Source organism: Sarcophilus harrisii, chromosome 6, assembly GCF_902635505.1.
Source record: "Sarcophilus harrisii chromosome 6, mSarHar1.11, whole genome shotgun sequence".
Taxonomy (NCBI): domain Eukaryota; kingdom Metazoa; phylum Chordata; class Mammalia; order Dasyuromorphia; family Dasyuridae; genus Sarcophilus; species Sarcophilus harrisii.
In genome coordinates this window covers 129,515,820-129,532,152 of record NC_045431.1, presented here as the reverse complement: position 1 = coordinate 129,532,152, position 16,333 = coordinate 129,515,820, and the positions used below count along the sequence as shown (strand labels likewise).

Below are 16,333 nucleotides of genomic sequence, written 5' to 3'. Positions count from 1 at the left end.
ACACACACACTCTCTCTCTCTCTCTCTCTCTCTCTCTCTCTCTCTCTCTCTCTCTCTCTCTCATTTCTCTCTTTCTTTCTCCCTCCTTCCCTCCCTGCACCTCCCCTCTTCTTTTTCTCTCTTTCCTTTGCATCCAACACAGTACCTGACACATGTTAAATGTTTAATAAATGCTTGTTGATTGATCATATAACCAACTTGAATTAGCTATAGCTATAATAATTCAGTGCAAATAATTTATTTAGCCCCTCAGTGTCCCTAGGCAATTTTCAAAGAAGCCAAATTACAAATGAATTGCCAATATTCATTGATGGTGAAGCCCCACACTAGAAGTTCCCCACATTGATGAAATCACAGGTCTGTGTCCCTCCTCAACGACCTCCAATACCACCAAATATATGTAGAAATGTAGTATATATTTCCTCAAGCAGGAAATCAATAATATTTTAAATATGATAAACATTATAAGAAAATGTTACCATGAAATCTACCTTTTCAAGGTCACCCTAATCTACAACTGTGATATGATTTTTGGAAAAAAAGAAAACCCCTCAAAGATATGGTAGTGTTCAAAGAATGTTCAATTTGGAATTAGTCAACCTAGGTTCAAATTCTGGTTTTGACACCTTTCAGTTGTGAGAACTTTCTTCTCTCTTATCTTCGTGCCTCATTTATTAGGGGGAATAATATTATCAGCACTACTGGGATGCTGTGAGGAAAGGATTTGTAGAGATTTTACAGTAATCTATAAAAAGATTAATTATTAGAGGTAAAAGGTTCTGATATTCTAAGTTGTAAAAATCCCCTCAAAGCATCCTAAAATCCTCTTCAAATCGAAAGCCATCACCAGCCTGGCCTGAACATTATACTGAGAATTGAACTGTTTGCCATATAATATTTTCTGAAACTTAGAGAAATAACATTATAGCAACAACTTTCTGGTGGAAGTTAAATAAGATCTTTATATATCCACTTATTTTCTTAGGAATAAAATATAGCCATTTGATTAACCACTTTTTTTGGGGGGGTCTCCACAAAGAAGCTAGGATGTCTTATTAATTTGTAGCTTTTGATGCTCTTTGAAAAGTGTGCTCTGTGTCTTAAAAAATTTCTCTAAATAAGTGACCATTTGGAGGAAAAGTAATGATGACAAAGCTGTTAACAAGCTTTAACTTGTTAATTAAGGATGGCATTTGAGAAAATAATCAAAATTTTTGGGTGCCACATCACTGTATTTAATTAAATATGTAACACGCACACATGTGTGTGTGTGTGTGTGTGTGTGTGTGTGTGTGTGTGTATTCTGCTATTTGAATGTGTTTTAAAGTCCCTAAACAAAACTATGAAATCAGTAAAACATTTCTGAGTCCTTTTCTTTTCTCTGGTCCTTCAAATTTTTTAAGGGGATTTGTGCCTATCTAATTTTCCTCTTCTGATCACTACTTTTCCAATCCTATTTAGTTAAATGTTCATATATTTATGAATTGCATATATGTAACAACAATAACAAAAGGCTCAAACTTTCGTCATTCTTCAGCTCTTCCTTGGAATCAGTTCAAAATGTCTTTTCTTGCCTTTGTCCATAGAGTTTTGACCTTTAAAAACTTTTTTAAACTTTGTTCATTAAATCAGAACTTCAGTTACTACCTTCTTGTCCTTCTTTGGTTGAGTCTGCTTGACTCATTAATTATAGAGATCTGCTCTATTGGATCTCTCATTACCATTTCCCTCTTCTGCTGTCATCATTGTAATTGCATGCTTTGGTCTGACATTTCTCTATCCCTGTTTTCTCTTATTATTACCCCATCTGGTTCACAAGAAGAGATTTTTCTGGGGTTTATTTGCAAACCTTTTACTTTATAAATATATACATTCATTAGTAATACATCTGAGTAACATAAATAGAAGAGCATATAAAGAAAAACTATCCAGAGTGGGACTGGACAGTCCTGGTACTTGGGCATTCTAATCAGTTCAAATTTTCTCTGCTCCATTTCAAGATTCATGTTCCTCTTTAGACTGAGAGATCACCAGTCCTTGGGGATCCCACAAGTGAATAGTTCCTCTTATCCTCTTTTACCTCTTTCTCCTCTACCATACTATATGAGATGCCTCTGCCTGGATCTGATAGATTGAATTTACCTTATCACCAGATAATTCCAAATTCACACTAAAACCTTTTTCAGGAAGACTTCTCATTGCTTAGGAGGTTTTTGTATTCTCTGCCTATATTTCTAAATGATCATATATACTTAATTTTCCAAACCAATGACAATACAAGGAAATATAAGCAGGTAGTGTTCCCATCATTTTAAAAATTCTACTTTTATGAGTGTATATCACAAAGAATAAAAATTCACTCTGAAAATATATAAAGAAAAGCTCATTTATCAACTATTTGTACCTGCTCATTTACAGTTTTGCTGCCTCTTCCAAAGGCATTACTTTTTATTCAATATGTGTGCATGTGTAATATATGTGTATATAATATATTTTATATATTTATGGATATATAATATAAAATTAAAATGTATGCCTACAATATTGTTTTATAGTGCTTTGCTGCATAATAACAGCTGAAGCAATGAGGCACTCTGATGGAGACTGAGAAAGCATTTTGTGCAAGGCAAACTACCAAAAACTTCCTTTCATTCACTGATGAAGATAATCCAGCATCCTGACCCCAAGAGCTTTGGAACAGTAGCAGGCTTCTCCAGGTTCTCCCAGCTGGGAATACCTTTCTTTCTGAGATTACTTTCGGTCTACACTGAGATAGAGATGAGATCAAATGAGATAATACATGTAAAATGTTTTACAAACCTTAAAGTACTATATAAATCCTCACTATCGTCCTCACCACTATCACCACCATCATCATTACTCTGTATTTACCCTGTATGTATTCATTTCTTCCCTAGTCTCATTCACTAATTGGGTAATGCCTCAGTTAAATAGACTTGCTAAAGACCTTAGCTTAAAAAGTCCAAGATGCTTCACTGCATCTAGGGCCAATTCCAATCATCCTGATACAGATGTTAGCAGTGGACCCAGATGGCTCCAGAGGAGAAAGTGACCAGGTGACCTTGCACAGTCCTCCTTCACTTAAATTCAATTCACTTGCATGTCATGGTATCATCTCCCTGATGTCATGGTGGCTCCTTGAGAACAAAGGACAGAGAACAATCTCTGTGACTAGTAGTAGAAGCTGTCCCACTGGGGACCCAACTGGAACTGGCCAGACAACACAGCTCCTTTCTTTCCTTTCCTTTTTCATTTTCCACACACCCTCTGTCCACCCAGGGTAAATCATACCCTTATCTGTAAGTGCTCTGCCCGAAGGAATGTAAATTTTGATCTTTGAAAACTCACAAGATAAACACAAATAACTGTGGGTCTCATTGACTGAGAATAGGTCTCAGGCTAAGCTCCCCTTGGTCACTGGGTTTTGTTTGCCTCAGAATGAATGTATATAGTAATGTTTTCTGTTTTCATCAGAAACCCTGAGGATCTTCCCCTTCCAGATTGATTTTTTTTTAAATAGGTAAAAGAGGCCATTCTCTACCTCATTTCATACCTAGTCTTAATTACTGATTGGGCATTGCCTCAATGTGAGACATGTTAAAGACCTTAGCTTTAAAAGGCTTAGGTCTCCCACTGTATACGGGGTTATCTCCAGTTGTCTCTTCCTGATGCCATGGTCCTCTTTGAGAACAAAAGACAAACAACAACCAGCTACTTCAGCTGCAGTTCAATAACTCATTTCCTGGGGTCATTTCACTGAGAAAAGTGAACTTATAAATCAGAAACAAAAGTCATTTGAGCAAAGATTGAATGGCATTGCATGAGCTCAGTGACTTGTACATTCCCATATATGTACATATATTTTGCTCAATATATGACTTTTGATGGACTGAACAAATGAATGAGCAAATTACTGTGACACTTATCTAAGTGATTTATAGTCCTATAGTCATAGGACTATACATATATACAGGTAGGGTTTTTGATTTGGCTTTTTAGAGTAGACCTCTGATTACATTGATATAGAGAACTTCTGTGAGGAAACTTTACCAAATTAGCACCAGCTTTGCATCTTACAGTCTTAAAGCATTCCCTATGGCAATGAAAGAGAGGAATTTGTCAAGGGTCACACAGCTAGAAAATGTCAGAAGTGTAACTTGAACCCTCACTCCTTGAATCCTCACTCTAATGTCAGCTCTCCATTCACTATTTCATTCTATATCTCAAGAAAATAATGAATCATAGGATGTCAGGCCTAAAGTCAGAAACACGCCTCTTCTCAGAGACTTACTAATTGAATGACCCTGGACAAGTCAATGAACCTTGTTTGCCTTAACTTCCTCTTCTGTAAAATGAGTTGGAGATGGAGATGAAGTCATGAAGAGTCAGTCACAAGCAAAATGAATTAACAACAAAATATAATAAATAAGCTCATATTTGTATTAAATTTTTCTTATGTTAATCTAATTTTATCCTCATTACAACCCTGAGAGATGGGGTGTTGTTATTTTCTCTCATTTTCAGACTGATAGAGTTTAGCATTTTCAAATCCAATGACTATTCAACCAATGTTTTTTACTCACTGCTGTTAAATATATATATAAAAGGACAGAAATTGAGAATATTCAGAGGAATGTTGTAGGAGAGGTAAAGACTGTATTGTACCAAGTCAACTTCAAAAAGGGTAGTTCCTAATGAATATAATTAGTAAAAATCAGGGACTGTGTTACATCCCTGTTTAGTTTGACATAATAATGAATAACCTGTGAACACGATTATATAAAGAAATCTCTCCAGAAGACTCAACTTCAAACTTGTTCATAATCTGACTTTGTTGAAGGTTGTTATAAAATGCATAAGAAAATCCAGAAAGCTTTATTCCACATCAAAGCAAAGTGAGAGGGCATTTTAAAGAAATACTTCCTTCATCTTACCTTTTGCCAGCACCCAGGCATTGGTAATCCATCCGGCCCCTATTCCAAGGAGAATAAAAAAAGACATTTCTCAGTACCCCAAAAAAGGAGAAAACTTCATAGTTACTATGCTCAATGGCTTAAAAAATTGGATGTTCTAATCCTAAAATTTGATTCTATACTTCTGTCCTTATACTTTATACTTCTTACCAGGATTTCTTAAAGTAGCATATGCTATTTCAATTCAGATAAAGGAAATTTCCTCTAGATAGGGAATAGCTATATCTTAACAAATAAACTAAAAACATAACAATTTTGAAAATCACACTAAGAAATTGACAAATTATAGTATGGCTCCTTATAACTTTATCCTTAACTATCAAGTTCTGTACTACAGCTCTGGTTTGAATGTCTTTATTAAGTTTCTTGATTTATCTGTACTGAACTCTACCTCATCAGAAGTCTATGCATGATAAACATAAATGATCAATTCCTTATCATTTCTATCTGAAGCTTACAATTCACAGCATGCTTAATATCATGCTTTCTTTGATTTTATTTTTTTCCTCTTTAAATCATCTACTACAGTAGAACTTACTCATTTAAGTGAAGTAGAAGTCATGCTATAATCAAAGAATTCTATTCAGTATTCTGTATCTTGTACAGAGTTGTTGGAGCCAGTTTGAATTTGCTTTGTGAGAACCAATTTAAATTTTTAGCCAACTTAAATTTTCAATGTAAGCATTTACATCTTAGATGTTAGCAAATGCTAAAAAGCAAGTTTTTAGTTATTATTTTAATTAATAATTAATATTTTATATATAATATTGAATAAATGTAATTAATTATAACACACATATAATTAATAATTTAAGCTTCAGAAAATGATGGAGAAACTTAAATAATGCAGATCAAATAATCTTCTTCAATGAGCCAATTTATAACTATAAATTTTTCTTAGCATACTGCTAAGTTCATTTAGTACTTGTCCACTTTTGGTACAGTGTACATTTCCCCACAGTAAGTCTACTGCTTGTCTACTTTTGGTACAATGCACAGAAGCTCATCTAGTAGAAATTAAAACAAACTAGCTTTCATATTTGTTAAATTTAGTTGAGAAATCATCTTTTAGTGTGAAGGAACTTTTCTTTTATTGTAAAACCCATTCCACTTATATGTGTAGACATGCTCCAGATACAAATGATATTACCAAGACCAAAAAATTTGGAATATTATGAAAGCATGCTTATGTTTTCCCCATGAAAGATAATTATGAATCCAATGCAAAAATGCAAGAAAAGACTGGATACTTTTAAAAGTATAATTCTCTAAGTAAAGAGTTAATATATTCTATTTTGAAAAATCTAATCTTAAGAACATTCATCTTTATAGAAGCGTGCTTAGCTAAAATTATAAAATAACATGCAGATACCTCAACCTTCAGGAAATAAATATTCTTCATTTAAAAGTAAAAAAAAGCAAAAAGTAACAAAAAAACCAAAATCCTTAAAAAATATCTTTACATATGGGGGAAAAATTTAGCTTTGCCAGATTGGTACCAGGAAAAGGATCAATGGAAGAATTTTAGTATAAAAAGGAATTGCAGTTCATGTTAACAGAGAATAAAGAAGTGCTATGTACTTTGTCAAAAGGAGAGACTATTAAATTGGAAATGTTAAGCGAAAAAGAGAGCAAGGTATTTGGGCTGCAGACCACTATATTCTTTAGAAGGATGATGAAATGACTCTGCCAGTTTTCTTGGTCAAAGAGACTATGTTGCTATTTCATTATTATGCTGAGTTCTTATATGTAATAATGGTAACAACATAAGTCTGTCAGATCCACCCTGAGGAAGGCAGTGTCCAGAGGAGTCCCCAGACTTATAACCCTTGAGGAGGGGGGAATAAGTAAAAGAACACTCAGCCTCTGTTAGCCCTCAAGTCCATAAACAGTGTTAGCTTAGCCAATCCCAGGGAAGCAAAAGTGGATCTGCTTGGGAGTACTTAGACCTAGGGAGGGCAATATGTCAGGAGGAACATAGATACATCAGCCTAAATCAAGGGGTCTTGACAGAAGAAGAGATTTTTTTTTCCATTATGAGCTGCATTGACCAAGAAAATCTGCTCATACTCGATCTTCTTTCAATGTATCAATCAGATTAGTGAGTCAGGACAAGATAAGAAGGTGAATCTTGTTGTTTAGGATGGAACATGGACATATCCCAATAAGCTGCGAGAAGCACAGGAATCTGAAATTCCTGACAATGGAGGGAAGTTTGTGGAATGCGACAATGAGGATCAAGTAGAGATTTTTGGCCAAGATAGAAGGGTCCCTTTTTAGTTGGAATATGGATTTTTTTAGTGGATAAATTTTCCCAGGCCTCAGAGGGGTTAAGGTGACCTCCATAAATGATTGAGCTCAGATAGTTGTAGGTGAAAAGTTTCTACCCAGGCCCTTCATTCTTATGACCTATATTGAGGACTTGACAAGAAGATACTCAGTAAATTCTATGTCAGTGGATCTAGAACTAAGGTAATATTAAGGATCAGACTGAGTTCAGTCAGGAAAGAGACAGAGCAGTCAAACATTCTCTAGTTCTTTAGAAGTAGGCTTATATCAAAACAGGCTTTAAAGGTAAACTGTAGGCACTTTAAAAAATTTTTTTTAAACTTTTAGCACTTTATAGTGCCTCTAATCTTAAATCATATGAGGTGATTTGCTATTATTGAGAAGTAGGGATAATAGATTTAGATCTGGAAAGAACATCAGGGGTCCTCTAGTTCAGCCTCCTCATTTTACATATGGGAAACCTGAACCAGAAAAAAGGAAAGTGACTTGGTCAGGATCCCACAACTATGTGAGGCAACTCTTCCTGATCCTAAGTTTAACACTCCATCTACTATGCCACCTGTCTATAAAGAAAATTCTTTTAATTTTCTCGCTTAGTGAGTCCAGAAATTTGGAGTGCAATATGGAAGACTGAAATCTGAAGAAGGCACCGGTAAATTGGAGACATGGGTTTGCTGAAGGGGATAAATCAAAGAGTTCCTGTTTAGAGATAGTCTGGTACCATCAGGTTTATTTCTTTCATGAGAACTAATAGTCTTCCATTCCACTTTGAAAAGTAAACTGAAAGTAAGTTTCCAAAACTTAACTTTGGCATTAAGCTCTTCTCCCCATATAAACAAGAACTTACTGATCAAGGCAAAGATTTATTTTTCTTTTTAATGAAAAAAAAAAACAAAATAAAAAATTAAATTATAAGAAAGGAATAAGTTTATGACCTTTTTCAAAGGATACAGACATATGGAGGCCATTGAAGTGTAAATAAAAGACCAGGGTGTTAATTCACATTCACTGATAAAAACAAAAACCCAAATCCCCAAAACTATACTGGCTTTCTCCACCTTGCATTAGTCTCTGGAGGGGCCAAATGATCCATGCACATGCCTATAAATATGTTGAATATGTAAAGATTGCTTCAGAAAGGCTTGCTTTACATTTTTAAAGTTTGATGTGTGATCACACAAAGGAACTACATGCAGGGTTGATAGGAAAGAGAAATACTGTACCAATTGGCAAGGGGCATCCAGCCCATCCAGGCCAGGCTGACCTGGCTCCCCTTTTTCCCCCTTAACTCCACGGAATCCCTGTTTGATGAAGATTAACTTGTAACATTATTGACAAAAGAAATATCTTTAAACATTTATATTGCTAAGAAAACATGAGTTTATAGTCATAAAAGACCAGGAGAGGAACAATTCTGGAGTAGCTTTCAGTGGCACAGCTCCATGAAGGGGTTAGCGTCTTTTAAATGACTTCCCTTTTAAATTGAGATACCATTCAGCCAATGTTGTTTTCTTTTTCAGTCTTATCTGTGTATTTGGGAGATCCATTTTAAAATCAGTTCTTTAAGATTAATATATTCAAAATACTTAGGCTTGAGAAGAAAAGATCCTGTGATAAGGACAGGTTCCCTAGGACTGAATAACATCTCTAATAAGTGACTCTAATAAGATACTTCCAGTTTGTTCCTCTCGCATTGTTTTATTTTATGTCTTATTTTACCCTAGACATCAGAACAGACTTCTATGAATGAGACATACCAATGGGCAAGGTGCATCTAATCCAGGAGCACCCTGTTCTCCTTTCTCCCCTTTGGGCCCCTTTTTGCCTTTCTTTCCCTTTTCCCCCTGTAGACACAATAGTTTGGATAAAACAGAGATTTCATTTTGGGGACAATGGTGGTAAAAAAATTGATTAAAGGGTAATTCTAGTTGACAGAAGCCTGAATGGACATTTACCACTCTATTCTGACTGGGATGAAGAATGTGTGGAAAATCCATACATTGTAGTAGACCACACCAACAGCCCATATTAGCCCTGGGTATCTTGAGATTTGAGGCAAGGTTTGAGAGATTTGAGCAGTCTTGAAAGGGAGAACTGACAGATAAACCAGAAGGAAAATGGTGATGTTTATTCCACCCACAACATCCTCAAGGAAGAAATTTTTCAGTGACATAACCTAGCTGGGTTGAAATAAATAATAAGGGGAAAGTGGTCAGTCTTGTCAGGTGCAAGATGGCACAGTGGGTCCCAAAAGGGCTCACTAATTAAAGCAAATGAAATTTCCAAGGAGGCTGGTTCCTTTGTTCAACTCATCTCAACTGAGGGCATGAACTATTTAACCTTGCAGCAACAGACTGAGGTCATGTTAATCTAGGGATATTAGAAAGAATGCTCATAGACCTCCACTTTCAGAAACAATGCCAGATGTTTTAGCTTTGTTTCTCAACTATTGGTAGCATTTTTAAAACCATCTAAAATTGCTCAGAATCTTAAAATATATGGATACTTAGTCATAGACTTTATTAAAAATGGGATTCTTTCCCCAAAAGCCAGTGTGACTTTTATGGATGGGTGATTGAAATCATTTTCCTTATTAATTTTTCTGAAGGCCAAATAAAGAGTCTATGTCTTAGGTTTTATATTATTGTTTTTTTCAGTTTATTTTCCATTGATTCCTTGCCAGATGATCACAGTGGTAAATGTATTTCTGGCCTACTCTCAATTTAGGAAAAGCATAAGTTGCTCTGTTTAAAATAGGAAAAGCAAGGTGAACTCAGTGATACAAATATTAAAAAAAAAATGAGATAGGGATGATTATGAGGTGGATAGTAGCCAAAAGGAAATTAGTATCAGCTGTCAATTAGACATGGTAGGAAATTTAATTGGCAAGAAGAATTGTTTGGATGGAGGATTTTCAGGAAAGGCAGCAAAAAGAGGAAAAGAAAAGAATGCACCTCTGGATAGGTGAACATAGTCAATAAATAACAGTTTTTACCAAGGCAAAAACACATGGAAAATCTATATGCAGAGTAATGGCAGCTTTTGACATTTTAAAAATAATTTATAAGGCAAATTAGTATTTAAAGGAGAACACACACAAAATGGAATGAATTCCACATTTAGATTAGTGCATTCATTTTGCAATCAGGTTATATAATGAAATTAAATTTAAAGTAAATGATAAAGCAAATAATCAGATTCATGAAAGAATGACATAGATAGGGGACCACAAAGTACAGAAAGAGAAAGTATAAGTATTAATTTTGCCAGAGGATGAGTGAAAAATTCATCCTCTGGCTCCTGGGTGCCAAAAAGCCTTTATCAAAAGGCTTTAAATCAAAGCCATGGGTCTCTTAATTTTAATGCTGGAGAGAGATGAGAAAGTCTTACTTGGCTATGAACAAAGACTGGAGCCAAAGGCTAGGTCATTAGGAAAGTAAATAAACTAAGTAAGTATAATGAGAGTAATATTTCAAAACTTTTCAGTATTGGAAAGTGAATGCATGTACTTTAGTAGATTTTTTTAAAAAGTACCTCAAAATGGGATAGAGAGCCAGGAAGATCTGGATTCAAATTCTACTGCTAACACATACTGTGACCCTGATTTTTCAGCACTTTAAGCAAGTCTCTAAAACAATTTGTTCAGTCGTATCTGACTTTTTGCAACCCCCTTCGGAGTTTTTTTGGCAAAGGTTCTGCAGTAGTTTGCTATTTCCTTCTCCAGCTCACTTTACAGATAAGGAACTGAAGCAAACAGGGTTAAGTGATTTGCCTAGGATCACACAACTAAGAAGTATCTAAGGCCAAAATGGAACCCATGAAAATGATTCTTCCTGATTCAAAGTCCAAGGGTGTATCCACTGTGCCACCCAGATGCCCTATTTTAAATCCACAAGTTGCAGAAAAGGTGCAGCTTCTAAAAGCAGAGAAATAGTTATAGCAATGAATTGCTGGACTAATTCCTACACCCTAAGAGAGAGAACTAATTTTGGATTACAAACTCATTCTTCCTGTGCTATACGTAATCAAGACCAGAAATCATGGGGATAAATCTTGCAGATTTTAGTTTATGTTATTTTGATAATTCAAGTAGATTAGACACACACTATCCAACCCTAGAGAGCTTGATGAATGCTGGTGCGGAAAGGGTTTGTAAATCAAACGAGAAGCATGCTTCAGGCTCCAGGAGAGACATTATTTTATAAAGGCTAAGGCATTATTGTAATTATCACAATTACCAAGAATCTGTAATGTCTTTTTGTGGAGCTGAAAATAGATATTGGTGTTGTCTCTGCAAGCAGAATGGGTGCCTGTCATTCCTAGTTTCCATGTGCCATGCTAAGAGTTGATGCACAAGAAGGCATTAAGGTTTACCCTACAATTCTCCCAAGTGTAAAATTGTTCTCCAGGCCTAGAAATTCTAAAATATTCAAAGACTGTGCTGTTCAGTTGTGTCCAATTCTTTGTGACCTCATTGGGGGTTTTCTTGTCAAAGATATTGAAGTAGTTTAACATTTCCTTCTCCAGATGACTTTATCTGGACAAATTGAGTAAATCACTTTCCCAGGATCACACAGTAAGTGTCTGAAACCAGATTTGAACTAGTCTTCCTGACTTGAGTCCTGTTTCTCTCTCTCCCTTCCTTCTATAAATCTATACATAAAGACTGTAATTTCATTAGTTTGGAGAACTTTTTGGTGTGGAAAGTACCTTCAATAATGGAGACAGGCAGTTGTACTATTCAAGTGAAAAAAAAGCTATAAAGCAATTAAGTACATGATTTAGGAGATTAGATGAGTCATTTTTATAATACAAATTAAAATGTTCCCTTCCCCCTCGAGATTAATTCAGATTTTGTTGCAATCACCCCATAGGGTAATCTGAGAATAAGAACTCAGAGCTATTAATTAGCAATGTATAATGTGAAGGCCCTGGACACTAAAGGGTTCAGTGACTTGTCATTAGTCAAATAAGTATATATTAGAATCCAGTCTTGAATCTGGGTCTTTTTGACTACATGGCTAGCCTTCTCTTTACCATATCTCACTGCTTTTTGAATAATATTTACAATTTTTAAAAAAAAGACTCTTAATTTTATTTTTTTAATAATAGAAATCTTTTAATTTGCACTCACCTCCCAAAATTGTTATGAGATTCCAATGAGAAATATGTAAAATTTTTGTAATCCTTAAAGAGCCATATTAATGCTAACTATTTTTATTTTTATTTTGTTAGAGGATTGAACATCATATTTTGTTAGCTAATCTTTCACTATGATAACTTTCTTCATGAACAGTTGAAAATTAAATTAGACATCTACAGCCAGGTTAACTTTTTGGTTCTAGGATGTGCCTAATAAAATGATAGGCTAGATGAAAGAGGGGAAAAAATCCAGGTTTTCTTTTAATGATATTTACTTTTTTGTTTAATTTGTTACTGTTTGAAATGTAGTAACATACACACACACACACACACACACACACACACACACACACACATTCATCAGGACCAGTGAACCCAGTGACCCAGTAAATTTGACTGTTGAATAAAATACAGTACTAGTAGTGGACTGCTACACACATATACCCACAGTTTAAACTATAGTGATTCAATACTGCAACTGAAACAGTTCTGCCAGAAAAAGAAAAAGTAATTATGAATTGTTCCCCAATTCATAAACACTCCCCTTTTTTAGACAGTTTTTTTTCTTTTTGCTGAGGCAATTGGGTGACTTGCCCAGGGTCACACAGCTAGGACGTTAAACAGTTAAGAGTGCTACAAATAAAATTGATGTCAGGGCAAGGCAAGACATAAACGGTCCTACATCTTCTCTGCAATATAAATATGGAAGATTTTATATAGTTTACTAAAGTCTAATACTACATATGTTGCTTTTTGTTATAGCTAGTCATGAAAACTTTTCCCTACTATTTGAATTTCTAAAGCCTGATTCTATACCAGTAATGTATCAATTATAAAACACTTAGGGTTTCTCATTTAAAAACTCATATTTTTCATTTAAACTTCAGAAAGTGGGAGAGTTGAATCCCAAACACACTAATTTTATAATTTAAAGCAAAACACTCACCCAGCCTGCTCCTTACTTTTCATTTATGAAAAATAGAACTATAGTAGGCCATTTTTTTTCCAGGCATAAGGGTTTATGTCATGAAGATGAAATCCATGGCAGAAACACATTACTGAAAGGTACAATTTAACTCTATTCAGTGACCCAGTCAATGTTATTAGCCTTCATTTGCTGTGCCTATCCACTAAGTCTCACAGAGAAGTCTGGGGAAAATATAGTCTTATGAGGACAACAGGGATTAAAATCTATCCTTCATTAGAGACAGTATTAACTGCAGTTGGCTACACAGGTTTCTTTAGGTTCTCTGGGAACTTTGACTATAGATTTTAGTGTCTGCTTATTTTTGGCACACAGGATAAGGAAAAGATTAAGCATATAAGATAGTTATGAGGCTGAAGAAATGAATGGAATAGAATGAAACAATATGAAGCAAGCAGCATCAAGGTCACCTTTTCTCCTTTCTCTCCTAAATCACCCTTCTCTCCTCGAGGACCAGGAAAACCCTATAAGGAAAAAAACAACAACAAACAAAAGCAAAAATATCTATTGGTCTAACGTGTCAATAATGTTGGGGAAATAATCAGATTTATTGTTCCTACAGACAGAAAGAGTTAAGGATATCCCAAATAACTTCAAGACCAACTTATTAATTATATTATAAATTATTATATTACATTATAAATTACATAATAATAGCTGACACTACTATAGTATTTTAAGGTTTACAAAATAGCCACATGACAAAACATTTATGGAAGTCTGATCAATTTCCTTAACTTCTCAAAATTCCCTTTAGCCACTGTATAACGCTTTTCAATTAATTCCATCAACTTCTTGGCTTGTCTTTCATAATATGTCTCAATTAATGTATTCAATAGAACATAAGCTCCTTGAAGGCTTTTCATTTTTTAAATGAAATAGAGACTGTTTCATATTTGTCTTTGTATTCCCAATTCCTCCCACAGTGACTGGCATATAATAGGTACTAATTGGTTGACGAATGCTGGACTCTGGAGACATTCATGGCTAATATATTTTCGGAAATATAAACTAAGGATAATATACAGTTTAGATTAAGCTTCAATTAAGAGGAAACTGAAGAATGTTTGAAATAATGTATATAAAGCTTTGTAAACCTTAAAACAACATATCTGTTAACTATTATTGTTAATCATGTTAAATATAGTTAATAATGATACTATTAATAGTGACAGAAATTATATCACCATATGTGAGCACTGTTTATATTTTTTGCATTATTACATAAATTAGATGTGACTCCACCAATAAACTCACAAGTAAATTTTCTTTCATTCCAATTCTATTTAACTTTGTCAACACTCATTAGGCAGCTACTGTGTGCTGAGCACTAGTTATAAATCACTGGCTCACAGATGAAGAATTGGAGGAACCTCAGAGGTTATCTAATCTAATCCCCTCACTTCCAGATGAGGAAACTGAGGCTCACAAGGGTTAAGTGATTAGGCCAGATTCCACTGGCACTATAAGTGGCAGGGCTACCAGCTAAATTCAAGATTTTTAACTTCAGATCTAGTAGTTTTTCCAAGATACCATTTCTATCTGGGAAAATAATTTTAAAATGTTACTATTTACTACCCTATGTTCATTACATACAAACACTTGTGATATACCTCATACTACTCTAATTTCCTAATATGCACAGTGAATGGTGAATAAATAAGCAACATCCATGCTGTTATAGCCATAAACACACTAGTATCTGTTACTATAGGAATGTTTATTGTAAGTTTTACTTACATCAAGACCAGGTTCTCCATCCTTCCCCTGCCAAAGAACCACATGAGCTACATTATTGCTCCTAAGCTTAGGCTATTGCTTCACTACTCAGGACTCACATTACTAAGGATGATTGTGCTAGAATATGAGCATATAAATATAAAAATGACTACTTTGGAAGTAGAAAAGTTGAATTTTTAGTTGAGTCACATATGTTGCTTCTACTAGTGAAGTGAAAGATGATGATTCATAATTCCTACAAATGTTACATGAAAATATTACACAGTCATATAGTTAATAACTTTGGGAGTAAAATTTGAATTGATTCAGATTAATTCCAAGTCCTGCACTCTCTCCACTGTATATTTTAGCTACCTCTAAACTGATAAGATCCTAGCTCCTTCACAGTGAAGGAAGGGAAGTATGTTTCATTGTTAATGTTATGTCAATTTTTATTTATGATACTTCTGGTCTCTCTCTCTAAATCAATTTGAAGGGAGAAAGTTTTTAAAATGCTACTTTTAAGCAGAGTTTGTAAATAAATGCTGTCCAAAGATAAAAAATTCACAACCTGCTTGCCCAGTGAAGATTTCCTTTTTTATAGTATAATACATACTACTGAAACAATATGCTCTCTCTGTCAAGTTCAGCGATCCATTCAATTTCAGCAAGAAATCTGCTTTGATTCTACCAGTTTCAAAATTAGAATGCGTTAAGTTCATTGTTTGAGTCTTATTTGTTTTTAATTTTAAAAAAGAAGACATATGTAAAGTAAAACAATCAGAAAAAACTTGATCACATTTTAACAATATTTTGTATATTTATATTATTATATTATAATTTTAGCAAAATGTTCCTTGTATCAATTATAGTTATATAAATTTCATTGTTTCCTTTATAATTTCATTTCTATATGCCTGAGAATTTTCAGAAGAGAAATGAAAAGATAGTGATATATCAGATTTAGCTTTCCCAACAGATCATTTCTTCTTCTAAGGCAAATTTTTCTTCACATTTCTAGTGAGACCTTGAAGACTTAAATCAGTGTGCCAGATAAAATTCTCAAGGACTGTGTATTCAACTCTCTTGGAGTTGTGGGAATTGTGGGTGCTGATGTGTAGACAGAACTAGAGAAATGAGCATTAGCATCAACAATTTTGGAAAAGCTAATTTTAACAGTAATAATACTTTCTATATAACATAT

The 16,333-nt window shown here is 34.4% G+C and overlaps 1 protein-coding gene across 3 annotated transcripts in view; it reads right to left on the bottom strand.

Moving 5' to 3' along the window:
• Window positions 1-16,333, bottom strand: part of COL25A1 (collagen type XXV alpha 1 chain) — a 528,728-nt gene that overhangs the window by 6,929 nt on the left and 505,466 nt on the right. For 2 of the 3 annotated variants that reach the window (XM_031943399.1, XM_031943401.1), the window contains 4 exons: window positions 15,151-15,177; window positions 13,821-13,874; window positions 8,507-8,584; window positions 4,956-4,994 (listed from right to left, as the gene is read on the bottom strand). In XM_031943399.1, the coding sequence (XP_031799259.1) occupies window positions 4,956-4,994; window positions 8,507-8,584; window positions 13,821-13,874; window positions 15,151-15,177 (198 nt within the window). The remainder of the gene's footprint in view (window positions 1-4,955; window positions 4,995-8,506; window positions 8,585-13,820; window positions 13,875-15,150; window positions 15,178-16,333) is intronic. The other variant, XM_031943400.1, reaches the window with a different exon arrangement.